Raw genomic sequence first — 27,436 nt, 5'->3', positions numbered from 1 at the left:
GCAAGTTCTCAATAATGCTGCCTTCAAGTGCTGTGCGACTGCTTCAATTTTGTGCACGAAGAAAAATAAATAAATAAATAAATAAATAAATAAAAGCGTTTATCTGTGTATTGAAGTACTGTTGAAAATAACAGGTTCAAGAACTCCAACAAAAGATACATATTTTTACGCCTGTTGATTTACTTTACATATTTATTGAAACATTATGTTTCCGTGCTTGTGTTTGGTGTTTTTAAAATTATACTATTAAATAAAATGTTTAAAACGGCTACTTTAGCTGCTGTTTGACCGTTAAATAATAATTTAAAAACTACAGCATCGCACAGAACTACATTTATATGTATTTATATTCTGATTCAACTCAACTGAATGATTGAAGCAGTCGCTCCCTCGTAATTGTGACGTTTCCGACCGAACGTGAAAGCATCTAAAGCCTTTCGGCGTGTTCAATACAGGAGAGCGGGTAGAAAATGCCACTTGTTTGGGGGGAAATGCCTCCAAAGCCACAACAGGTTTACCTGCTGCTGCTGCTGCTGCTGCAGTGGTGAGAGCAGGCTGTGTGCTGAGACACGAAGAAGAGATGGCTGCCAAAATACCCATGAATCATCAGTCATGTACAGGTATTATTTTCATCCTGCAGTGGTCGGAGTTTGGTTTTTATCAGAGGGTTAAATGTCAGGTCACGGTCCTGTTGAAAGCCAAAAGTAACTGAGAGGAAAACATCATCCAAAACAGCGTTAAAAGCGTGGTTTTATCGAGTCCTGGAGAGGTTAAGGCGTTCAAAATAACACAGAATAGGCCGATGTTGAAAGCAACTTTCGATTATAGTCTTTAAAAAGTTTTTGTCTTCCTGAAAACATTTATTTTTGAGCAAATTATGAAAATGAAAATGAACTGAGATGAAAAAACAGATAATCTGTGGAGGTTTACTTCAGCAAAGTTTATTCTTTGCTTATTTTTAAATAAAAATGTAATGAGTGAAAAGTGTTGATTTATTCAGCAACATCCAGTTTTTATAATTATACTCAACCTTAAAGGATAATTCTCAAGGTTATGTATCATTAATTAATATATTATTATGATTATTAAGGTAATTTTAAACATTCTTATGAATGAAATATTTAATCTGAGAAAGTTCAGATGACATAATGGACTGAGGTTTAGATGTAAAAATGATTTCAGTATAAAAAAAAAAATCATTTATCATCATTACACATTTAAATAAATGACATTCAAATATGAGATTTCATACATTACTAGAGCTGTGACAGTCAATCAGTCAATCAATCAATCAATCAATCAATCAATCAATCAGTCAGTCAATCAGTTGATTAAAAGAAAATTAGTTGCAAACTGTTTTGATAATCGATTGAAATGTGGGGTGAGGAATTGTTTTTAATCTTCATACTGAAATCATTTTTTTGTCCATTATGTCATCTGGACTTTCTCACTTTAAATGTTTCATTATGGCTGCAACTATTTTCTTTTCATTATTGATCAATTTGATTTTTTTTTTTCACCATTAACTGTTTAGTCTATGAACGTCTTTGAAAAAGATCATCACAATTTCACATCCTTCAAATGTCCAACCAACAGTCCAAACCCCAAAGACTCTTCATTTACTGTCAGAAATGACAAAGAAAAGCAGCAAATCCTCACATTTAAGAATCTGGAAGCAGCAAATGTTTGACATTTTTGCTTTTAAAATGACTGAAATGGTTAATCAACTGTCAAATAAGTTGGCAGTTCATTCTCTTTTCATTCGACTAACTGTTGCAGCTCTACTGAAAAGCAGGAGAACAAAAACAGGTATTTTGCCAGTGGATTAGTGTTGGTTTTGACTTTCTTAACATCTCCAAATCTTAATAAACCTTTAGAGCTTAAATGAGTTGTATTACTTTTTGTTTTGTTTTGTTTTTATGGTAGATTGATTTTCCCCCCTACATCACTAAGACACTTCACTGCCAAACAGAGACTGGAAACTAAAAACAGACATTTTGTCAATTTAGTTTTGTTAGTTTTCCCAACACACCTTAATCTTAAAAAAAAAATTCCAGCAGAACTGAGGTCATAGCAGAGAGGAAAAATAAAAACAGACATCTTGTCAACAATTGTTTCAGTTCCCAACAAGCTGATGAATGAATGAAGAAAAGCAACAAATCCTCACATTACAGAAGCTGGAACCAGTAAATGGTTTGCTTGAAAAATGGCTGAAACAATTAATCATTTATTTTCACCATTAATTGTTTAGTCTATAAAATGTCTTTTCAAATGCTCATCACAATTTCCCAGAGCCCAAAGTGACGTCTTCAAATGTCTCCTTTTGTTCAACCAACATCCAAACGTCATTTCCTGTATAAATGACAAATAAAAACAGCAAATCCTCACATTTAAGAAGCTGAAACCAGTAAATGTTTGACATTTTTGCTTGAAAAATGACAGAAACAATTAATCAGTTATCAAAAAAGTTGTCAATTCATTTTCTTTCCATTAAATTATTGATTAATCAACTAATCATTGCAGCTCTGCTGCCAAACAGGGCCCTGCTAAAAGGAAAGTAAAAACAGGCATTTTGTCAGTGGAGTTTTGTTAGTTTTTATTAGCTTTCCTAACACCTCTAAATCTTATTAAAACTTACCAGCCGAACTGAAAGAAAAGATTAAAATAGGCACTTAGTTTTAGTTGTTGGGTAGTTTTCCTAGCATCTCAAAATTATTTTAATACATTTCATAAACTGTAAAATGACTGTAAGACACAACTGTAAAGGAGGAAAGACTGAAAGATTTGATGCAATTATTTTATTGTTTCAAGTCAACATTACACGTCATTATTGCAAAGTGTTCTGCTTTTTTTATCCAATAATCTTTAAAAACTAAATATAGACCATAGAAACTCTCAGAGCTCAGAAACTAAAGACAAACACATGAACAAACTGAAAAAAGTTAAAAGTGTTTGAATCTTACAAAAGCAAAGACAGCTGCTTATTCAGCCGGTGATAAATGAAGACATTTAGAGAATGACAGAGGAGAGAGATGAAGGAAGTCGTCTGATTCACAGTGATTAAGTTTTTTTTTTGTTTTTTGTTTTTTTCTCACAGTAAATGGCCTCGAGCTGCAGGAGCTAAATTACTGTCAGATCCTCACTCCACACTCTCTACGTCAGACAAAGACTTTTCACATCCATTCATTTAAATTTTAATGATTTAATAATGTGCATATATTTAATTTTGATTTTTAAATCCAACATAGCACACAGATGAGATTCTAATTAGGGATGCACAATATGTTTTTTTTTTCTCATGGCTGGTACTGATAAGATAACTGACATTTTCATGTTTGTTTGTTTTGTTTGTTTTTTTTAAGTTCATATAAGCTGTAGTTTCTGCACAGCTGAGGGTAGGAAAGGCCCAGATGAGCAAAGACTTTAATATTCCACTGAACAAAACCTAACTATCTAACTAAGGCAACATAACAAAGAACTCTTCATATGTTAATTTAATTTTTCTACTAAGTTAACAGTACTCAATACTTTTAAGGTATTTACAGAAATAACCCAGTTCCACGTAGTATCAAACCTTCTCCAGTCAGTATCACTTTAAGGGTATTGGTACTGGTTTCATAATTTTTAAATGATACCCAGCCTTATAAAGTACATCAAAGTACATTTTGTTTGGTTAAGAATTCAAATTAAATACTTTGACATAATCTGCCAATTCACACATCATTAAAGCCACTATTTATTGGCTATCACTCATTCATGAGAAGTGGAACAAAATTGTATTCAGAGGGTTGTGACTGTTAATCTTCAATTATGCTGAAAAATATATTGAAAGGTTTACTGAAAAAATGTTCAATTTCTCATTTCACTGCATAGTTGTAGTGAGCAGCTGTTGTTTTTTTTAAAGTGTCTCAGAGTTCTCTTAATGTTAATCAAAATACACATTTTTAAAACATAATTCCTATTTATCTTTGATTTAGAAGGACTACAGAGTCAACGTGTTATGATTGAGACACATCTGATAGAAATATTTTTGAATGAATTTATCTAAAAATAGAAAGTTTACCAGTGCTTGAGCAGTATTGCCGCCTTTTTTAAACCAGGAAGTGAGACAGGGGTCCTTAGGATATAGCTAACCCTTTTTATGCCTGATTAAATCATGTTTTTGTGAAAATCTGAGTTGATTGAAATCTTGGACACAACTTTAAAGAAGCTACATTTTCATAAAAAATCAATTTTAAAACAAAGATGATTATAGCATATTTTTACACCTATGGTGTCAGTACATATTTTTAGCTTTAGATTTTGAAGGATTTTAACACTTAAATAGTTTTAAGTTGTGAATTTCATTATATTTCATGCATATTAATCCTTAAAGAATACATTTTCACCAAGAAAATCTAATTAGAGTGTAGGTATTAAAAAGTTTCTTTTGGCAAGATACAATTCGTCCCAATTCTCAAGAATGGATGCATTTCATTATTGGAATAATAAATAATATAAATTTCCCATGTTTACCGTGCATCCCTAATACTTTCACAAAACAGAAATGTAACAAACAGGCTACATCTAAGAGAAGCTCCTGTTAGCTGCAGGCTGATGCCGTTGATTTCTCCTGCAGCAGCTCATGTGAGGATGCTGTAAAACAAACAGAAAGTGGACAAGAATAGATGATAGAAAAGCAGGAGGCTGAAGATGGATGAGGTGAAGTGATTTCCCAGCATGCAGAGGGGGACTTCTTTCATTATGCCTCCATTGTTTGTTTATTTGGATTACAGTGTGGTCACTGTGACCACAGTCAGGTTGATTACAGTTTGCCTGCTGGTGGTTTGTTATTTAGACTAGTGGAGTGATTTTTAACTGTCGTATGAAACGCCACATCATGATTCCTCTCCGTCTGTCTGTCTGTCTGTCTGTCTGATTGTCTCTTTCATCTCTCCTGGTTTAGGAAACCTCTCACATGCAAGAAACGCCTAGTATGCACAGCCGCAGAGTAGCCAGCCACCCTGTATAGCTGTGTTTCCACTGCAGGGACCAGGGTCTAAATTAAGGTCTGGGGACATTACTTTGCCCTCCAAAACGTCCCTGCTTGGGGGGTAGTACTTCAAAGGTTGCAGCCCTGAACATTTCTGATTGGTCAAGAACAACAGCATTTTATGTCTGACACCATTTTAAAAAATCTGCAGCCATAAACCAGTTTATCTTTTGTTCATTATGAATCAACATGTCAACATGAAGTTACAGAAGAAAGCATGCGACAAATGGACTGACGATGAAGTCCAAACTCTATTGAGCGTCTATTGTGAGCATGAAACACAACCTGAAAATAACAATGTCTTACGCTTTATATGGTGAAGTTGTTGTATAGTTGCACACAAAAAAGGATGTGTAAAAGCAGCCATTTCTTTTTCATAGTTCAGCCTCATCTTTGCCGTCTTTAGACTGTGGTGGACACACAGACACCACTGGGCTGAGGGAACCATTAAGTTCCTTGGAAAATAGTTCCTGGAACTAAAACTAAAACGTATTTTGAGGATGGAAACACGGCTCGTGTTGATGTGTCAAAGCATATGAATGAAATCAAACGGGTTTGCAGCTGCAGATTTTTATAAAAATGGTGGGTAAAAGATACTCATCCAATCACTGCACCCACAAAGTTCCTGAATCTTCGGAAAGTACCAACCCCCCTCATGCAGGGATATTTTTTAGGGGTAAAACATTTACCCAGGAACTTAATTTACATCCTGGTCCCTGTGGTGGAAATGCAGTTCCTCCAGAGGTTCATAGTTCCTGGGAAAAGATCCTATTGTCCCTATTGAGCATCTATTTTGAGGACAAAACACGAATAACGATGTCTTCCACTTTTTATAGTGTCATCATTATAGTATAGCTGCATGCAAAAATGATGTGTAAAAGCCACCGTCTCTTTTTCATAGTTCAGTGGACTAATTTGCCTGATCCTTTCAGTCTTTAGACTGTAGTGGAAACACAGACAACAATGGGCTAAGGGAGCCTTTAATTCCTTTAAAAATAGTTCCTGGAACTATGAGAGGTATGAGCAAAAAGCAAACCTGTTGGCAGCTGCAGATTTTTCAAAATGGTAGCTGAAATAAAATGCTGCAAGTACTCGACCAATCAGAAATGATCAATGCTACAAGCCCCACCCCCAAAATTCCTGACTCTTTGGAGCAGTGACTTTTTGGGGGGTAAATTTACCCCGGAACTTAATCAAGACCCTGGTCCCTGCTGTGGAAACACCGTTCCTCCAAAGGTTCCTAGTTCCTGTGTAAAGTTCCTGTGGTTGAAGTGCAGCTTATGACTGTACTACCACACACCTCATCAGCGGTGATTAGACGCGGCGTACGGGACTAGGAAGCAGCCTCTCACAAACTCTGATGACATGACAGAAGAGAGCGGCCTGAAATAAAGCCTTCATCAGTTCTGAGTACAAACATCTGGCTCTGTTTATGGCCGCTGGATAACAGTAGTCACATCTCTAACTGCTCATCCCAGTTTACCTTTCTGTCCTCTGACACACTGCACTGCACAGATCTTATTTTAACACCACACACACACAAGAGATCACAAACACACACACACACACACACATACACACACACACACACACACACACACACACACATATCAATCTCTGGCAAGCACTTTAAGCCCCGTCTCCATAAATACAACAAATCCCCAATCAGCATCAGTGAACACAATAGCAATTAGTAAGAGGGACAATTTGTTCACATCTGGAGTGTATTTCTTTGCCACCAGAATACCCAGAAATCCCTGCTTCCAGGCTGTGGCATGGTGGGAAATGACTGTGTGTGTTTTTATGTGTTTTGTTTAAAGCAGATGGGCGGTTTACATTAGCAGAGATGGTGATAAACAGCAATGAAGGATGGAGGAAACCAAAGAGAGCGACACTGCCATCCCTACGCAGACATGGCACTGACGCCTGCTGTGGACATACGTGGTTTTCTCACTCAGTTTTATTCTGGAGAGGATTTCTTTAATTATACTCCTGTAGAAATAGGTTGTGTTATTCTGTCTGGTGACACGAAATTTATCCAGAAAAGAACCATGGACATTTAGGGAGGATTTCTGGGTTTAATTGTTTTCCAACCTCTCTTGGTAATATTTAGGAATAATTCAGCCATTACTGTAACGTCCAGCAGCACAGCACAGTCAACATCATAGTACATGATTAGAATACTGTGGAAGCTCATTTCTGCTAATGTGATGGAAAAGAAAACTTCATCCAAATAATGACTCAGTATTTCAAAATAATGACATTTCTACAAAGTAATGACTCAGTATTTCAAAATAATGACTCAGCATTTCAAAATAATGGCTTAGTATTTCAAAATAATGGATTAGTATTTCAAAGTAATGCATTAGTATTTCAAAATAATGAAATGTTCTCTAAATAATATGACTTAGTGTTTCAAAATAAGGACTCAGTATTTCAAAATAATGACTCAGTATTTCAAAATAATGAAAATTTTCTCAAAATAATGATTAAGTATCTACAAATATTGACATTTTCTTAAAATAATGACTTATAATCTCAATATTTCAAAATAATTATTTTATTTATCAGAATAATGACATTCTGTTAATATGCTAATAACAAAATAAGTATCTCAAGATAATTATTTAGTCATTCATAATAATGAAGATTTGTGAAAATTATGACTTAATATTTCAAAATAATGACATTTTATCAAAAATAATGACTTTGTATTTTAAAACAAAGAAATGAGTCTGGCTATCTCACTAATTTGAGATACTGAATCATTATTTTGAGATTCTATTTCAAGAAAGTTTCTCATTATACTTTTTTTTAACACATTGGTGAAAATGGTTTACCCTAAAGTAGACCTCTCACAGCTTAAAAAATCATGAGATCATTTCTCATAACACACGTTACACAACATGTGAATACCTGCCAAGATGATGGTTCCGAACCACAGTGGTGTTGCACTTACTGATAAGTGATGATCACATCCTGTGTGTGTGATATAAGCACGGAGCATCTGGTGTGTGGCTGATCATTTCAGAGGAGTCCAGAGTAAAAGGTGGGGAAGTCTATCAGCTGGGACTGACTCTGATGTGATGAGGTGGGGTATCAGGTCACAGACAGCCGGCGGCCGGGCTCTGCAGCAGCTTGATAAGGTAGATGGGTGGAACATGGAGAGTCCTGTCCATGTCATGAAAGCACACCGCTGCCAAAGGAGGATCCTGGCTCAGATGAAAACATTACAACAGCCATTTGTCAGTAGTTTGGAGTTTTGTTGGTAGTGTATGATATATAGAACTGAAATGAATCATTGTTGTGTTACATTTACGTTGTTACTTACAAACTAGGCCATGGCGTAAAGGTGATCCTGAGAGAACAATTTCAAACAGCGGTGGATAGTTTACTTTAACACCTTTAAATTTAAAGGGACAGTTCATCCCCAAATCAAAAATACCTATTTTCTCCTGGTCTGTAGTGCTGTTTATCAAGCTAGATAGTTCTGGTGTGAGTTGCAGAGTTTTGGAGATATCAGCTGTAGAGATGTCTGCCTTCTCTCCAGTATAATGGGACTAAAAGGCACTCAGCTGCTCAAAGAACCAAACAAATTTGAAAATTCAAAACCAGTGTCTCTTTCCAAAAATCATGACCCTGTTACTCAAGATAATGCACAGACCTCGTTGTGAGAAGTTTCATGTAGGAACTACTTTCTTTCTATGAGAATGAATTAAGCAATTTAGTGCCATTATGGAGTGGACGCAGACACCTCTATGTAGCTGATATCTCTATGAATACATGGTACTAGAGACCAGAGGGGAAATATGTATTTATGATTTTCTTTTTTTAACTTTCCCCTTAAATAACCCTCCTGAGCTGAAATTAGTTTTTAACTATTATTATTTTATCACTGTTACTGGGGCTAAAGATAAAAAAGAAAGGGGAGAGGTAGAGCAAGAGGACAAGATGTAGTAAAGGGCCACAGATGCACATGAGGTGCACTCTCTAACAAGTTACCAGACAGTCACTTGTCCTAATGATGTGTACCATAAAAGCAAAAAGGAACAAGCCTCTTTTTTTTCTTCTTAGCTCCATTTTTGGTGCTCCCAAAATGACTTTTGTTACTCTTTTGTTTATTTTATGTTATATTCAGTTGTTTTGTTTTGTTTGTTCATTTTCTTCGCACCTCTAAATGCAAATAATTGTGCAACTACAGATTGTTTTCATTATAGATTAATAATTAATTAATTAATTGATCAATTACTTAATGATTTGTACCTCTAATTGTTTTGTCTGTCCAAAAATTGTGAAAAATGCTCATTACAATTTCACAAAGCCCAAAGTGGCGTGCTTCTTTCGTCTAACCAACAGTCCAAAAGCCAGACTCTTCATTTACTGTCAGAAATGACAAAGAAAAGCAGCAAATCCTCACATTTAAGAAGCTGGAAGCAGCAAATGTTTCATATTTTTGCTTTAAAAATGACTGAAATGATAAATCACTTATCAAATTTTCTTTCCATGAACTTATCGATTAATCTAATTGTTGCAGTTGTACTGCCGAACATGGATCCTCATTAAAAGGAGAACTAAAAACAGGTTTTTTGTCAGTGGACTAGTTTTAGCTTTCCTAACATCTCTGAATGTAAAGAAATCTTCAAAATAGTTTTGCTACTTTTTTCTTGTTTTTATTTTAGATTTTTTTTTTCACATCACTAAGATGCTTCACTGCCAAATAGGGCTGCAACTAAATATCATTTTCAAGATAGATTTATCTGCTGATTATTGGTGTGATTATTTGTTTTGTCTGTCCTAAACTTATAGAAAATGCTCATCACAATTTCCCAGAGCCCAAAGTGACGTCTCCAAATTACTTCTTTTGTCCAACCAACAGTCCAAAACCCAAAGACTCTTCATTTACTGTCGTAAATGATAAAGAAAAGCAGCAAATTCTCACATTTACGGAGCAGGAACCTGCAAATGTTATGGATTTTTGCTTGAAAAATGACTGAAATGATTAATCAGTTCAAATCAAAATTGCAGCCAAACTTCTAACAAGCATTTTGTCAGTGGAGTTTTGTTAGTTTTGGCTCGCTTTCCTAACATCTCTAAATCCACTTATACACTAATACACTTTTATAGTCTACACTTTTTGTTCTTTTCATGTTAGATTGATTTCTCCCTCAGGTCACTAAGCGATTTCACTGCTAAACAGGGATCCCATAAGGGAAAGTTTAAAAAAAAGGCATTTTGTCAATAGAGTTTGGTTAGATTTCCCAACATGGCTAAATCTTCATAAAAGTTTCCATCTGAACCGGTATTGTAGCAAGAATATTTAAACTTTTCAACAGAGTTTTTAAGAACTGGAATGTTTTGAGCCAAAATGAACAACTTTTTTTGTTAGTTTCATTTGAGATTGAGTTTTTATTACTTTCAGGAGAAAATTCTTTACTGCCATTTATGTCAGTATTTGGTGTGAAAAATGTGGTCTATGTGGATTTAGCACAGTTGTAAATTTATCAGAACTCTGCGCGCTGGATGTGTGAAAAAACATCTCGAGCTGAATTGAAAGCCAGGTTGTCAGTAACAACAGAGAAAGGTCAACAGGAGGCGGGTTGTTTGAGGTTCACTACCTTATTTTCCTCTTGTGAAAGGACACAGACGGAGCGCTAGGCCTGTTATTCTGCATCAGCAGCAAGACAGAAAGAGGTGAAGGTTAAGACAGAAAGAGACAGGAGGGAGGGGGGGAAGCTTGACATACAATATATGCATCTGCAGATGTTTCTATGAAATGCAAACGTCACCCTCTTCCTCTGCAGCGGTGCACAGAGAAGTTTTGTGTCTGAGGAACTTATAGATTCAAAAAGGGAAATGAAATTGTTTAAGCACAGGGCGGTGAGTCAGACATACATGCAAAAACAAGATGTACATATGACCTGTAGAGTTAACGCAATGCTGCATATATGCCATAAATATCCAATAAAAATCGGGAGAATTGAGTAAATTAGTTTATGTTTTTATGCTTCACTTGTTGTTGATCCACATCGTGTGTTCACCTGAAGGGAAGTCTCTGTGTCTCTCTGTCTCTGTCTTTTTCTCATACCCAGGCTGTGAGTTGTGGTTCTTTGCATTGTTATCATTGCTGTCATCTCTAACAATGAAAAACAGTGTGTGTTCAAGGCATGGGGGGAGGAGCAGACACACAGAACGACACAGGAAAAGAGGGAAAGAGCAGCCAGCTGTCGAGCATCAGAGAAAAGAAAAACGAGAGTGATTGAATACAAAGAGAGAATACGTTAGACTGGGTTGGCTGAACTGGAGGATGTGGAGGGATTAAGGCTCCTTCAAAGCAAAGGCCCGACTCGAAAACATCTCAGACTGAAGAATGGGGCAAGAAAATGCATGGAGTTTGGTTTGAATACAGGAAAAAAGTTGACGTTTTTGGTGTTTGGTCATGCGTTGATTGTTCGATCAGAATCTGTTCTCATACATTCAGCTGTCGTCAGAGATGTCAGAAATACAAAACTCAAGTAGAAGTAGAGTTATTTGAATAAAAGACTTCCTGACTGCAGTAAAAGTGAAAAATGTACTCAAAGTATCAAAGTAAAAAGTATACTGCCTCTCTCTTTACACCTTTTATATTGTTTTTCATCTTGTTATATCCTTTTTGTCTTTTTCAGCCTTACGTTTTTTTATCATGTCTTTTTTTATGTTGTTACGTCTTTTATGTCTCATTACGTCTTTTTTGTCTTGTTATATCCTGTGATGTCTTTTTTGTTTTGTTGCACCTTTATGTCTCTTTTATCTTGTTACAAATTTTTTGTCTTGCTACGTCTTTTACAGCTTTTTTTATCGTGTTACATCTCTTATGCCTTTTTTTAATCATGTTATGTATTTTATGTCTTATTATGTCTTTTTCATCTTATTACATCTTGTGATGCCTTTTACGTATTGGAACATTTTTTTGGCTATGTTTTTTACGTCTTTTTGTCCTATCTTTTGCATCTTGTTTGGTCTTTTACATCTTGGTACATATTTTACATCTTAATATGTGTTTTGTTTGTTTTCATCGATTTCTGTCTTCTTACATCTTTGAAATCTTTTTACATGTGTCATGTGTGACATGGACTGATGGACACACTAAGGAATCATCTTTTCTGTGTTATTGATCCATCCATTTATCAGTCTTGATGTCTGAAGGCGGCTCACAGTAATGCACAGTAAACGTAATCAATAATTTTCCTCTAATGCACTGAAACTGAAGTAATAAGCCTGTTTTGAAAATGTGAGGAGTAGAAAGTACAGATATTTGTGTTCAAATGTAAGGAGAAAAAGTAAAAAAAAAAGTTGTCAGAAAAATAAATACTCAAGTAAAGTACAGATAGCTGAAAACTCTACTGAAGTACAGTAACTAAGTACTTTGTTAGCTCCCACCTCTGTTTGCCATCAGAGTAACAATAGACAACAAACTGTCTGCAGATCATATCAGCAGTACAACAGTAGATAATCATGTCTCAAATGTGACATATTTAAGCAATTATCAGTCGATTGAGTCAAACAAGGCCGGCTGGCAGAGAGACACAAGGGTTTGAGACCGCACCCACACACACACACACACACACACACACACACACGCCACATGTTGCCATACTGACTCTGGGCATGTTGAGCACACATGTGAACATCTAATGAAGAACCTGGAACAACAACAGAACTGTGGGAATGAGCGTCGCTCCTCCTCAGTTCATGTGAGTCTTTATCATCAGACGGACAGCTGATTGGCTCCATCTGATCTCCAGCAGGGAATCTGATCTGTAAGGCAACTTGTTTTGCGCGAAGCGCAGCGTGAAGTTTGTTTGTCAGCATGATGGACTGATCAGAGGAGAGTAAGCAGACAATAACATATTTTATTCATTTGTGAGAACTGAGAAAAATCATGTCCTAACAAAAAATAATGAAATATTATTACTACCACACTCTAATTCCATTTTTTGGTGAAATGTATTCCTTTAGGATTTCTGTATATGAAATATATGTAATAAATAAATAATGTTTCATTTCTACACTTGCTTTGGCCAAAAACATTCTTGTCCCTGACAAGAATTCACAACTTCAAACAATTTTAAAATGTCTTAAAACAGTTCAAGATCTAAAACTAACAACACCTACTGATAACAGAGGTGTAAGAATGTGCTATTATAATCATCTTTGTTTAAAAAATATACTTTGATGAAAATGCTGGTCCTTTAAAGATGCATCCCAGTTTTACCCCCAACTCCATCAGAATTTGACACGATTTAATCAGACATAAAAAGGTTAGCTATATTATTTTTATTCCACCTAATGAGACAATAACACATTGAAAAGATGTTTCTTGGTGTATCTGTCAGTGTATACCAAGCACAATGTAATGAGACAAAATCAACATAAAAGACATAACAAGAAAAAAATAATGTAAAGGACGAAACAAGGCACAACAAGACAAGAAAGAAAGAACAGGAAGAAAGATCAGTAACAAGACAAAAAAGACATAACAACATAAATAAAGTAAGAAAGAAAATACAATAAGCCAAAAAGACATAAAAAAAAAAAAACATAAGACAAAAACAATATGAAAGATATATGACAAAAACAATGTAAAGGACATAAGACAAAAACGATATAACAAAGATTTAGCAGGACAAAAAAGACACAACAAGAAGACAAATAAATAACCAGACAAACAAGACAAAATAGACAGCATGACTTATCAGAATCAGTGACGGTGAAACTCATGAATTTCTTCCAGACTTTAAACATGTTGACAGCATGTCCAGCCCTCACTAAGACTGCAGGTTCGTTTCACGTTTCACCTGAAAGTTGTTCTCTCAGCGTCGAGCTGTCACTTCCACTGAATGAACACAAACGTATACAGAATGCTTTCTATGCTTTATTAGATCTCTTATGTTAGAAAAAAAAAAACTGTCCTGTGGTCTCACATCCTCATTTTGCAGGAGCTGTGTCAAGTTTTCAAAAGTTCATGTCTCAGTTCAGACTGAAACTTCATCCACAGAATCACAGGAAGTTACTCCCATGATGCTCTGGGGATTACATAAGACTGTGTGTAGTACTCACTAATATCTTTCATTTCCTGCATAGTATTACTCTAAAATATTCAAAAATTTTAGTGAAATGCATGGATTCCTTATATTTTATGATTATTATAGTAATTTTAATTTTATTTATTTTCTAAAACTGAAAGATTAAAGTTTATCTAAAGAAGAAAAATAAATTATCTCAATAAAAGTAGTAGTTTGTAAAACTTTTTTAAAACTTTGAAAAGAGCTTGAGTTGGGCCTGAATTTTTTTTTTTTTCCTAAATCTATGAATATAATCTAGGACACAACTTTAAAGAGTCTTTTTTTTCATTAAAAAATTATTTTAAAACAAAGATGATTATACTGTGATTTTTAGTTTTAGATTTTGAAGGCTTTTAACACATTTTTAAGATGTTGGGAGTTGTGAATTCTTGTCTGGGACAAGGCTGTTTTCATAAATTACATATATTTCATAATTACATATATAAAAATACATACATCTTCACAAAAAATGGAATTATTATTATTATTATTATTTTTATTTATTTATTTATTTTTATTTTTTTTTGATAGAACATGATTTGTCCCCATTCTCAAGAATGGGTGACTTCATAACAAATATCTTACATACTACCTTAAATACGTGTATGTGTATAGTAGGCTATATGTAAACCTACTTGGCAGTTATTATAATAAAGCAGACTCTGATTATGACACATGACAGTAGAAAAAGAGGATGTCTTTGCTGGAAGGAGCAGAAAGCCGAACAAACAAAATAAATAAAGTAATAATACAGGCTGTAGTACCGTTGTTGACCTGACACACAGAAGTGACTCCTGATCCTCCGGTACAGCAGGTGGCAGTAGACGCTTTTGACGCACGTTGAAAATCTTCGAAAAACCTAAGAAGAAGAAGCAGTGAAAAAGCCGGTGCATTCTGGGATATGTCATGAATCACAATGGCGGTTAAACAGCAATCATATCATGTTCTGATAGTGACATGTTTACTGTCCTCGCTTCTTCTCCGGACGTGCCGGTGTTTGTCTGAGGAGCTGCGGTGGGATGACAGCGGCTACGTGTTGTACTGCCCGTGCATGGGTAATGTAGTCTGTGAGGCTCACACTGAGCTCTGTACGGTCTGCTGTGTGAAGAGAACTGAGCTAAAGTTAGCGAGTCCAAAACTTCACACAAGTTCAGAGCTGTGTTTTAACTACTCAACTAAATCTGAACCCAGACCAGTGTTCAACTCTGTTAGGAGCCGTTATTCAGCTCCATGTAGTTACTGTTATAGGAGAGGAAAGCCTTTTGGACATTAAATCACCAGCGGTAATAGCAACTGTAGATATTAATTATTACTTTCTGACGTGTTATAACTCCAAACCAACATATTTAACATGTATTTGGGATTAGTAACAATACTAATTAAAGATAAGACAATTCATTAACTTCTCAGTAGTGAAAATCTTGATAAACAGTTGATATATCAATATTAAAATATTTTTTACAACCCAATATCAGTGTTAACCCCAAAAAATCCAGTATCAGCCACACTCTGCTGTATACTTAAAGGGGCAGTTCACCCCAAAATCAAAAATACATTTTCTCCTCTGGACTGTAGTGCTGTTTTTCCATCTAGATAGTTTTGGTTTGAGTTGCAGAGTTTTGGAGATATTATTCTCTCCAATATAAAACTGGACTAAATGGCTCTCAGCTTGTGGCGCTCAAAACACCTAAAAGTAAAGTAAAATTGAAAGCCAGTGTCTCTTTCCAAAAATCATGACCTGGTTACTCAAGATAATCCACAGACCTTGTTGTGAGCAGTTTCATGTCAAAACTACTTTGTTTCTGCATTAGAATGTATCAGAACGACTTTCGTTCTACTTGTGGGAAAGTAGTTCTTACATGAAACTGCTCACAATAAGGTCTGTGGAGCTTATCTAAGTATCTTTTTTTTTTTTTTTTTTTTTTGTTCTTTTGGTGCTTTGAGCACCACAAGCTGAGCATCATTTAGTCCCATTATACTGGAAACAGACATCTCTACAGCTGATATCTCAAATTCTGCAACTCACACCAAAACTATCTAGAAGTAAATGTAGCATTACAGGCCAGGGGAAAATATGTATTTTTGATTTTTGGATGACGTGTCCCTTTAAAGTGCATCTTCTTCCTTCTTTAATAAAATGAAAAAAATGCCATGAATTGTCTTTTTCTTCTTTCTGTATGTACAAATGCAAAACAAAAACAATGCTATAAAAATGATCAAATAAAATGATTAAAGATGTGATATTGTGGTAGGTGTTGTCACATATCACAACATGATATTAAGATATTCTTTTATTGCAATATCACAATATTCAATATAATGTTACAGTGCCACCATAATGTAGGCTCATTTTGACTAGTTGCTTATTAATAATATCTAGAACTCAGTTCTCATTAGTCAAAATGTTAATTTAAGGCAGCATGATTAGGTACAAAAAAGTCATATTTGAATTATTTTGGCTGAAATTGTGATACAGTTAGTGGGAATAATCATCTTTGCTCATGATGATGTTACATTTGCTTTCTTTCATTGAGAAAACAATATTTTTAGGTCCGGTCATCTCTGCAGCACTACAGTACTTTATTATAAAGCTGGTTTCTCACACAGTTTTCCTTTTTCTAAAAATTGTGATTTGGTTTTTGTTCTGTGATTTGGATATTGCACTTGACATTGCAATTTTGATAATGTTGCAATTAATTGCCCAGCCCTATGTTAATTATTGATATCTGCTGTGTTTATTGTAGATATCTACATTTGTTCTCACATTACAGACATTGTAAGTGGAATTCTAGATATCTGAAAGTCAAAATTAAGTTATTGTTATGTCTATTTAGAATTATAACCAGTAAGAATATAATTTCAGATCTAGAATTTCACGTCAGATATGTGAAATACAATCCTAACTAGTGAAAATGATGTTCATGCTTGTAACAATTATATTTGAGATATCTGTAATTCCCTTTATAAATGAAAGTATTGAATTTTAGATATCAAAAGAAGAATTTCTGCTAGACAAAATTTCACTGTAGATATCTTCAGTGACATACATTCCATTACATTGTCACAATCCTTTTTCAAAGTAGAAATTCAAGCAGACGTGCGTGAGTCTATATTAGATTAAAATGATCTGCAAACCAGTTTTGATTTGTCTAACTGTAATTTCTACATGTGAAAATATATTTGAAACAGAATGAAAATAGTTGAGAGTGAGAATAAGAGTGTTAAGTCCCCAATGTTGTTGTTGTTGTTGTTATTCAGGTCGCTTTGGAAACCAGGCAGACCACTTCCTGGGATCTCTGGCCTTTGCAAAGATGCTGAACCGAACCCTGGCCGTCCCTCCCTGGATAGTATACCGCCACCACACACACCCTTACACCAATGTGAGTAGAGTCAGTGATTACTGACAGTCCAACATTTTAAAGCAATTTAACTATAAATTACTTTTGAGTATTTACTTTTTTTCTGGAGGGTCTGATAGTTAAGTTTCTGTGGCTTTATTTTTGTTGTCTAGAGGGGAGAACTCTACGTGAGATGGACAGAGGTGGCTTCCCTTCTTTTGTTCTTTTCAACTGGTCCAACAGTATGTAGTTAGTTTGGGAGGGGGTTTGAGTTAGCCAGGTTCTTTTTAAGTTTTAGGTCTTTTGATTTGGTCACCATAATTTCTGCCTGTTTCAATAAAAGAAACGTGTTTTTTGCAACTCTTGACTTGAGTTGTTGATTATGGTCGACCTCTTGGGTACGAGCTGTTTTATTGGTCGTAACAAATGCGTTACTTGAGACTGACATTAATTGGCGTGTTTGCAGAGTGGCGCTTTTTAAAAACAGTGCTGGGAGATGTATTTCTGGCACGTTCCAGCTCTCCGGTGACTTTGAAAGAATGAAAATAACAAAATAATAAGTGCACATTTTTTGGCAAACAGATGACCTATAACTGACACTCATTAACTGGAATGGGACAACAGAATGTCACATTTGATTACAGTTCCATAGAAAATAAATGTTTTTTCAAAGGGTATGTTAGTTAGGTTGCTCTTAGAAAAACTATACCCCTTTCTTTTAAAACTTACATATGAATTCTTTCCATGACGTCTGAAATTTGCTAGATTATTTCTTTCTCTTGGTACTCTTCATTTCTCTCTGTCTCACACTCACTGAGGAGACAGAATAGGGCGAGACACAGCCATACAGCAGTGTACAGCTCCTTTCCTCATCACAAAACAGTATCTGGTGAAACTGAATCATTGTCTGGGTGGGAACGGTAGACTTCATGAGGTGTAGGGGTTTAGCATGCTGTAAATTTGACATAAATTGTAAGAAATATGGGACAAATGTGAACCTGAGTCTGCCAGGAAAATCAGGAAGGTTGGCAAGTATGGCTGCTGTTCATCAGTACAACGCTCTGCCACTTTCTTTTCTTCAAGTGACAAAAGAGAACACTTGCAGTTTGCATAGTCAGTTTTTGAAGCACTTGAAGACTGAAACATTATTAAAGCGCACAGCAAATATCAGAGTGCAGTTTTTGTTTTTCGCAGTGAAGGGAGTCTGTTCTCAGCAGAGAGACATTTGATTGTGTGATCACTTACAGAACGTCTAATTAACTTGCCATCATAGTGGCTACATGACCTGGAATGAGCCCCGATTTAAGGATTAGTGTGTGTGCATGCACGTGTCATACACTCACACAAACAGCACTGCATCTCTGATAATGTATAGCTTTTAAAAATGTGTATGGTAGTTGTTCTACATGGTTGGACCATATTAGCTGTCACAAAAGTCAAGCATAAACTCATACACACACACGCTACTACATGGTACTAAGAGGTAAATTTGTTCTAGGCCTCAAACATAACAGACAAACTGTAGTTTCCTTTGACTCACTAACACACACCATCCTGCTGCCACACATACTCACTACAACACTAAATCTGCAGCTGAAAATAGTCCCTTTGAAATGCACCGTTTCCTCCTCTCTGGTTAATGTTTGTTAAAATCCAGTCCAGTCCAGCTATTTTTGGAGCCTGTTTTAAACCTGAAAATATATCTGTGACCCACTAATAAAGAACAGGAACTAATGGGTTTGAGGCTGATGCCACAGACGGGACAAACACTGTTGGTTCAGGTCTCTTCATGATTGATTTGTTGACAGTAACAATAAATGATCGTCCCGCCAGCTTGTCCTTTAAACCTGAGCTCTTCTCTGTTGTCCTCAGGTCCATGTTCCCTACAGTGAGTTCTTCCAGCTGGACGCCCTGTCTGCCTACCACCGTGTGGTCAGTTTGGAGGACTTCATGGAGAAGCTGGCCCCGAAACACTGGCCCCCAGGACAGAGGAGAGCCTACTGCTTTGAGACTGCTGCACAGAGGAGTGCAGACAAGAAATCCTGCCCTATGAAGGTGAAGATTTTTTAATTACATTATTGCAGGTTTTCACATACAAGTTTTCAAATTCATCATTTATTTGAGTCATCCTGACGCATTTACACAGTTTTGTTTTTACAGACAAAATTAATGAAATAAAATAAAGATAAAGAAAGAAAGAAAAATAGCAAAAAAGAATTTATTTTTTTTTAAATGAATGAATGAATTAATTAATTTTCACAACTGTATTTTATCTTTTAAAAGTTTTTTCAATTTCAATACATTAATAGATGGTGATTTAACATTCATCCAGTTCTGTGTAATTTATTTTAATGTAGCTACACGTATCATTGTATACAAATATGTATGTTGTTCACTCTATTTCTGCTGGAATGTTACCTAATATAATATTAAGCAGCTGTATCAGTTTCTTTAAATTAAAAATTCTCGCAGGCACCACATTTTTATTCAGTACTCAGCTTCGTCATCACTAAATGATGGCATTTCAAGTGAAAAGCATGATGGTGAAATGCTGCCCCCTGGTGGCTGGACCACAAATTCTGAATCATAAGCTCATAATTATGACGCCACTGTTTGTGTGTTTGGTTACTCTGACATGGACTTGTGGTTGTTTTTCAGGATGGGAACCCATTTGGTCCATTTTGGGACTACGTCAGTGTGGAGTTTGACAAGTCTGTCCTGTTCGGTGGTATTTCTTTCAGTGCCTACCACCAACCTCAGTGGATGAAGAAGTGAGTAGATGTTCTGTACCATGGGCGCATTTTAGAAAGATGACATAGAACACAAAAAATGCCTCATAAGGAACATCGCTGGCCTTAAATGAGAAACCTGTGATTTATTTACTGTAATAAGTCATAAAAATCTCTATTCTTGGCTGGAATAACTGTTTTTATTCACCTATTTGACATTAATTAGAGTTCCAAATTAACGCCAAACATTCACTGAACAAGTAAGTGTCTGCTTATGAGTACAAAATCATTTCTAATGTTCTAGAATGCATAGATGTTTATGACTGTTAAATTTACCAAAATATTAATGGAGTTTGGCAGGCTGTCATCTCATCTTATCATCCAGAGTGTTATTTTAAACAACTCACTTCAACCGTACATCATAAATTAAACAGGATTTCATCCTATTTAATATACAGTCCGTATCTCCAACTTACTATTTGGATTCCTGTACTCATGTTTTGATATGCTCCTTTAACGTTACCGTTCGGATTTTTCAATGTGGGGTTGTATGTGGCTGCTGCTGCCTCGATCTGTTAGTTTTTGTGTGTTATTGTGTGACTTTAGTGTTTTGCACTCAGATCAAGGCAGCAGTAGACCACCAACTACTGTGTCCTGTAAGGTAAAATTACTGGTCTTACCAAAGGAGTCTGGTGACGTTAGAGAGAGGGATATTTGGCTTACGGTGGTTTCCTGTGGAAAAAAGTACCTCATACAGTCCCACTTTAATTAATCTGAACTTACATGAGCAAAGGTGAAATAAAACTTAAAATATTGCACAAGGAACATTCTTAAGTGCCTTAAATAATAACAACTAATAAAATAAATAATAATATCTAATAAAGACTGACTGACTGATGAGGTTCAGGTCCATTATTATACACTGATTTTTAATGACAAACTTAGTATCTACCCTGAAGTTCTCCTCATGCTTCTCCTGTTGAACAGGTTCCCTCCCTCTGAGCACCCTGTCCTGGCCCTGCCAGGGGCTCCTGCCCAGTTCCCAGTGATCGAGGAGCACGTGGGCCTGCAGCGCTACGTGGTGTGGTCAGACAAGATGGTGCAAGAGGGAGAAGAGCACATCGCCACCCTGCTGACCAAGCCGTACGTCAGCATTCACCTGAGGATCGGCATTGACTGGGTGAGATACTTCACATTGTATGAGACACATGAGGGTTGTCTTCTCTCTCTTTCATATACAAGCAGGAGCACCTACTTCTAGTTAAGGAGGGTGAAGGATAAACATGGCAGGAAATGTTTTCTTTATTTAACACCTGGAAGTGCAGTTTCCTGCAGTGTAGAGCCTTCAATCATGATCAGTAAAACTGCTCTTTCACTATAAATCTCAGTTCATTTTATGTTTCAGCAGTGACTGACAGAGCTGCAACAATTATTACATGAATATTAAATTCATTGTCAACTAATCGTTTTTTGGGGTAAAAATACACATATTAGCACTTTGAGTTAAACTGAAGCTCCCTGCATTTTCCAGGGAAAATATTACACCAAACTCCCTTTAAGAACTATGGCATTTTAACAATTCCTCACATGTTTGTAAAAACACACAACTCTAGAATCACAAGATAAAAGGCATCATATGTCAACAGTAGTCTTGTCCATTCGGCATCAAGATAAACTGTATTTCTATAGAAACTTTGGGATTTGTCGCTTCAACTCTACCAGCCTCTTCTGGTTAGCTGAGCTGTTATAGTGGCAGAAGATGGTGGGAATGAGAGGCCAACCATTTCAAGAATGAAAAGATTTCTCTCTAAAATAAGGCTGATTGGTGGATCAGATACACACTGAATTAAATTTAACATAACACTGTTAATTTAGTATCTATCGTGTGTTTGACAATGTATAAAGAGTTTTGTTTTGGCAGTTACCAAAGTAAATTAAGCAGTTTGCTGCTTGCTGTTTGGTGCTGAAGAGATCATACTTACCTTATGATAATATTAAACTGGATTAACTCTACCAGAATGAGAAGAAGACCACCTCACACATGATTGATCGCAGATTTCCTTTTCTTTTGTGGTTTTGTACTATGGACAGTGTAGTACTAGTTGCTTTTTATCCCTTTCATCATCTAGTCACAGCTAAATCTGTTTTATTTCACCCACCCTTGAAGCAAAATGCCTGCAAAATGCTGAAGAACGGCGACACAGGGCCTCACTTCATGGCCTCTCCTCAGTGTGTCGGCTACAGCCGCCAGACAGCCCTGCCTCTCACCATGAACATGTGCCTTCCTGACTTGGCCGAGATCCGCAGGGCCGTCAAGCTGTGGGTGAAGAAGACCTCCGCCCGATCTGTCTACATCGCCACCGACTCTGAATCCCACAGCAGGGACATTGAAAAACTCTTCAAGGGCAAGGTGCGTTTGTAAAGCCTCTGTAATGTATGGACTAACATGGATTTAGATTTGGTTCCTTTTGTTTTATGTATGAAAAGGGACAGTTCAGATTATTTAAAGTGTGGTTGTATGAGATATTTATCCATAGTACTGATGTAGGAAGCTAAGCAATGTCCTGCTGTGGACAGAGTCAGCAGCAACATGAATTTTAGACACAAAAAAAACAGTACAAGTTTACTTGTGCTGTTTTTTCTACATTTAGAATATTTTCACCACTATATCTTGCTGTCAGACAGCCTTCTCTGACAGGAAAGCACCTTCATATACACCAGATATCACTCTCTGGAAGGCAACCAGACTCTTTTAGCAAAAACAGTCATTTTACTGTACTTCACAAAACACAGGAGGTGCTGGTCTACTGCTGCCTTGATCTGTTAGTTTGTTTGTGTTATAGTGTGACTTCAGTGAATCCAAACTAACCTTTTAAAACACCAGCATCACACAAAGAAACTAACAGATCAAGGCAGTGGTTGACCAGCAGCACTCATGTTTTGTAAAGTAAGTAAAATGACTGTTCGTGCTAAAGGACTCTGGTGGCTTTTCTAAATATAGTGTACACACTAAATGGATACAGATTTGTTTTAGGTGGCTAAATATGTTTTGATGCTGACTCTGTCCACAGTAGTACATTGCTTAGCTTCCTACACCGGTACTCCTGCTGCTTCTCCAAACTGGGGGCGTGTTGACCATCATCTACTATAGAAAATACACTGACTACCTCATACAACCACACTACAGAAAAATTTGAACTATCCCGAAATGTAACTTGATCTGACTAGCTACATTTTGACTGTTGACCCTTCCTAAGCCCCGCCCCTTTTTGTTCCACGCTCAGTTGAGGAAGCTTTGTAACCAGCGGACCCTCGGTCTGCTTCCACCTTTCCTGTTTCCTGCACTTAGATATGCTATGTGTTCAGCATGTCTATGTTGGGATGTTGCTTTTACAGGTCCCCCAGAAACATCTTTTAACCATGTTTAAAATGTGGTTTTCTTTTCAACATAGCACACAGCACATTGGTTCCCCACCTGAGGTCCAGGCCCTCCTCAGGGGGGCGCCGGAAATCACAGGGGGTCCCTAAGACTTAACTTGCCCTCAAAATCAGACTCGCATATGTTAAGTAAAATCACAATTTCAGGGTTTGTAAGCCTTTTCCAATGTTCGTTCAAGCCCTTGTGCATTTTCCAGCTTTTCCAGCTCCTTCCAACTGTGACAAATGAAATTTATACGAGTTATTATTTCACCTCTTCATCACATTCAGTCAGATGTTATTGTGCTATTATTAACCAAAATTATGTTTCGTAAAAGAATTCTACAGATGGATGACAAATCAACGGCAACATGACAAAATTCAAGTTTCTTGTTTCAAAATGTGTCACCTATCTGTAAATGGACTTGGCTTCCTGTTAGGGTTGTGAACTTTGTGCATTTTCCTTAACTGATAGTTGAAAATGCGCACAACTGATTAATTAATTAATCGATAATAAGATATAAATCACAAGTTTTTTCCTTTTTTTTCATTTTCATTTTTCTTGTTTTTACCTCGTCCTCATCCAATGAATGGCTCCGCCAGACAAAACAATGTCAAACAAGGCATAACTACTGTCATTTCCAGACTGCTGATTGTCAGCTCAACTTTTCTTAGATACAAAGAGGGGCTCCAAGGAAGACAGGTTGGGAACCACTGATCTAGCATATCTGAATAAAGGAAACAGAAAAGGAGAAAGTTCACAGAGGTTCCAGAATGGGCAGGAATAAAACAAATTTGTAAAACAAACAGACCAGCGATCTCTTTGTAAAACAGATTTTGAATCTTCATAAAGTTTACAGACGCACATATGGTTATATTAATGGTTAAGCCCCAAGAGCTGAAGTCAGAATCCAGCCCTTCATGTATACTGTTTGTCTGATATGGAAATGTTACTGACCTGGAATAAGTTTTTCCAGACTGGGCATTTTTAGAATTGTCAAGTATTAAGAAATATCGTCTCGGTTACTGTTACAATATTGTAGAGCTGCTACGATTAATCACTTAATTGATTATTAAGCAGTTATTAAATTAATCACCAACTATTTTGATAACCAATTAATCTTAATCAGTTAATTAAGTCAGATTCTCTGATTTCAGCTTCTTAAATGTGAATATTTTCTGGTTTCTTTACTCCTCTCTGACAGTCAATTCAATATTTTTGGGTTGTGGACAAAACAAGACATTTGAGGACATCATCTTGGACTTTGGGAACAGCTGATCCACATTTTTCGCCATCTTCTGACAATTTATACACCAAACAATTAATCAATAAATCAAGAAAATAATCAACAATGAAAATAATCATTGGTTGCAGCCCTATAATATTGTATTTCTCCTTTTTTGTTTTGGCTTTCCAGGTGAAAGTGGTGAGTCTTCAGCCAGACTCGGCACAGATGGACCTGTACATCTTAGGTCAAGCCGACCACTTCATTGGCAACTGCGTCTCGTCCTTTTCCGCCTTTGTGAAGAGACAGCGGGACGTCCACGGCCTTCCGTCCTCCTTTTTTGGCATGGACAAGCCCGGGAAATCGAAAAACAAAGATGAACTCTGAGCTCAAGGGTCACGTGGCTCGTCCTCTGGATGCTAATGCTGGATGACTGTCATGAGGAGGCGGGAGAGCATGTGGAAGGATACACGATGTGATTGGTTACAGTGTGTGAAGGCTGGTCCTGTTTTAGAACGGTTTTAAGTGAGAAAGGGCTCATAAGATAAGATGTAGCAGAGCAGCAGTGTAATGTCTGTGAAATGTTAGGACATGGACACTGCTGCTAATAAGAAACAGTACTTATTCAGTATTGCTATGTATTTACATGTTCCCTCACAGATTTGGTTGTGCCTATTTTTTCTTAAAGGGACAGTTCCCCCCCAAATATATATTTTGTCCCCTGGCCTGTACTGCTATTTGTCCATCTGGAGATATCAGCTGTAGAGATGTCTGCCTTCTCTCCAAAATAATGGGACTGAATGATACTCAGCTTGTGGTGCTCAAGTACCAAAAAAATGCATTTGAAAAATTCAAAACCAGTGTCTCTTTCCAAAAATCATGACCTGGTTACTCAGAATAATCCCCAGACCTTTTTGTGAGCAGTTTCATGTTGGAACTTCTTTCTTTCTGCAGTAGAATCTACTGGAACTACTTTCTTTCTACTAGAAAGAAGGGAAGAGAGAGAGTAGGAAAGAGATACTGGTTTTGAATTTTTCAAGTGCCATTTAGTCTCATTATATTGGAGAGAAGGCAGACATGTCTATGACAGATATCTCTAAAACTCAACAACTGACACTAGAACTATCTAGATGGATAAATAGTGCTGCAGGCATTTTTGATTTGGGGTTGAACTGTGTATTTAATCATATAGTGGAGCCCGACTGATACTGGATTTTTGGGGGTGGTTCTGATATTGGGTAGTAAAAGAATTCTGATATTTACACAGAATGTAGAATAGCCATCTCTCAAATGCTGTTATCAAACACTAAAGTTAACTTTATTGTCCAAAGTGACAACAGGGCACTGAAGCAGTAAATTTTTTAAATTATTGGCCCAATATTGGCCTGTGACAGGTATATCTGTCAACATTATATAACACCATTAGCTTTATTATTTATTAAAGCACAATATGCAGCCATTGTGTGTGTACAATTGAGCACAGCTACATGCAAAATGAGTACAACTGCATTCCACTGACGGTGTAACTATCAGTGGCTTGTCAGTGTAAAGTTCAGCCTGTTATCCTGAAAACAAAAGCCCACTGCTTTGAAATAACACACTCTGGATGGTGAGTTTAAGTGACTGCCTACATTTTACTCAGTTTAAGATTGATAAACATTGACACCTTCTGCAAGATTATGAATGATTTCTTAAGAATCAAAAACAGACTCTTGCTCTTTCTACAAAAATTCAACATTACAGATTTCTCCTTTAATGCAGGTTCAGTATGTACAGAGATTTTGCTCTTGTATTTTTTCCATCAAAAATAGAGTCAGAGTTTATTGTTTCAGTCCCCAGATATCGTTTTGGACCATAGAGTTTATTGTTAAACTGTAAAATATGCTGCCTCCATTACATATCTTTGTGTTTGATAACCACATTGGAAGGATCAACATATATGCCAGTACTCATAGAAACTGATATAGCTGTCATAAGCCAATATCTGGCTGATAATAATGGTCAGCTGATATATCAGTCGAGCTCTACTATATAGTAACAGTTTCCGTTATCACTGGGGAAATAAAGCATTTCCATTTGTTACTGCCATATTCTGTCACTGTAACCATGTTTTTCAATCTGGACGTGTTAGAGGGACCTCCAGCGGAGACCTCAATGAACCCTGGGAAAGACTAATGGCAGTGTCAGCGATCATGTTCTTCCTCTCTCTCTCTCTCTCTCTCTCTCTCTCTCTCTCTCTTTTGCCCTCTTCTACCTTTCCATCCCTCCGTGTCTTTCCAGCCTGCTCTCTCCTCCCCTCTCTGCCCTCCATTCCAAGGAGAGCACAGTAACTGATCCTCCTGTACATACTAATTATAGGGAGGAAAAAGGAGACAGCCCTTTCCACCTCTCATTTTACCAGGACCAAAAAGTGATGAAATGTGAGGGATCTTGTGCTGAATGTTGCAGGAACAGTAGTGAATGTGAACAAATGTTTCAGGGATGTTTTTAGGAGACAGAAGAATTGATTTGCACTGGTTGAACTGATTAAATGCACACGGGGATGCATGACAAGTTAATTGTGTTCCATTGTGTGAATGCAATGATGTTGAAG

The 27,436-nt window shown here is 36.5% G+C and overlaps 1 protein-coding gene and 1 long non-coding RNA gene across 3 annotated transcripts; both read left to right on the top strand.

Moving 5' to 3' along the window:
* The first annotated feature begins 175 nt into the window (after window positions 1-175).
* Window positions 176-26,260, top strand: pofut1 (protein O-fucosyltransferase 1). 2 transcript variants are annotated; one of them, XM_084721944.1, is made up of 7 exons: window positions 176-620; window positions 17,392-17,513; window positions 19,344-19,526; window positions 20,130-20,242; window positions 21,188-21,380; window positions 22,368-22,610; window positions 25,036-26,260. In XM_084721944.1, exons 1-7 carry the CDS (start codon window positions 581-583, stop codon window positions 25,228-25,230), a joined length of 1,089 nt encoding a protein of 362 aa, XP_084578070.1. In that variant the 5' UTR covers window positions 176-580; the 3' UTR covers window positions 25,231-26,260. The 2 variants fall into 2 exon arrangements, with proteins under 2 accessions (XP_084578070.1, XP_084578069.1); XM_084721943.1 differs by lacking the exon at window positions 176-620 and adding an exon at window positions 14,984-15,188.
* On the top strand, window positions 8,163-11,562 carry LOC146325770 (uncharacterized). Its single transcript, XR_014770751.1, has 2 exons — window positions 8,163-8,300; window positions 11,122-11,562. It is a non-coding gene; the product is annotated as an uncharacterized LOC146325770 (long non-coding RNA).
* Window positions 26,261-27,436: the final 1,176 nt, after the last annotated feature.

The sequence above is a fragment of the Lutjanus erythropterus genome, chromosome 6 (assembly GCF_056507025.1).
Source record: "Lutjanus erythropterus isolate fLutEry1 chromosome 6, fLutEry1.hap2, whole genome shotgun sequence".
Lineage (NCBI taxonomy): Eukaryota > Metazoa > Chordata > Actinopteri > Lutjaniformes > Lutjanidae > Lutjanus > Lutjanus erythropterus.
The sequence above is the reverse complement of the archived record's forward strand: the minus strand, read 5'-3'. Positions and strand labels throughout refer to the sequence as shown.

Excerpts from the sequence above, each read along its gene's own strand:
- pofut1 (XM_084721943.1), top strand. The coding sequence starts at position 15,050 with ATGGCGGTTAAACAGCAATCATATCATGTTCTGATAGTGACATGTTTA. Across the intron at positions 20,243-21,187 it reads CAACCTCAGTGGATGAAGAA|GTTCCCTCCCTCTGAGCACC; the intron begins GTGAGTAGATGT and ends CCTGTTGAACAG. Across the intron at positions 22,611-25,035 it reads AAAAACTCTTCAAGGGCAAG|GTGAAAGTGGTGAGTCTTCA; the intron begins GTGCGTTTGTAA and ends TTGGCTTTCCAG.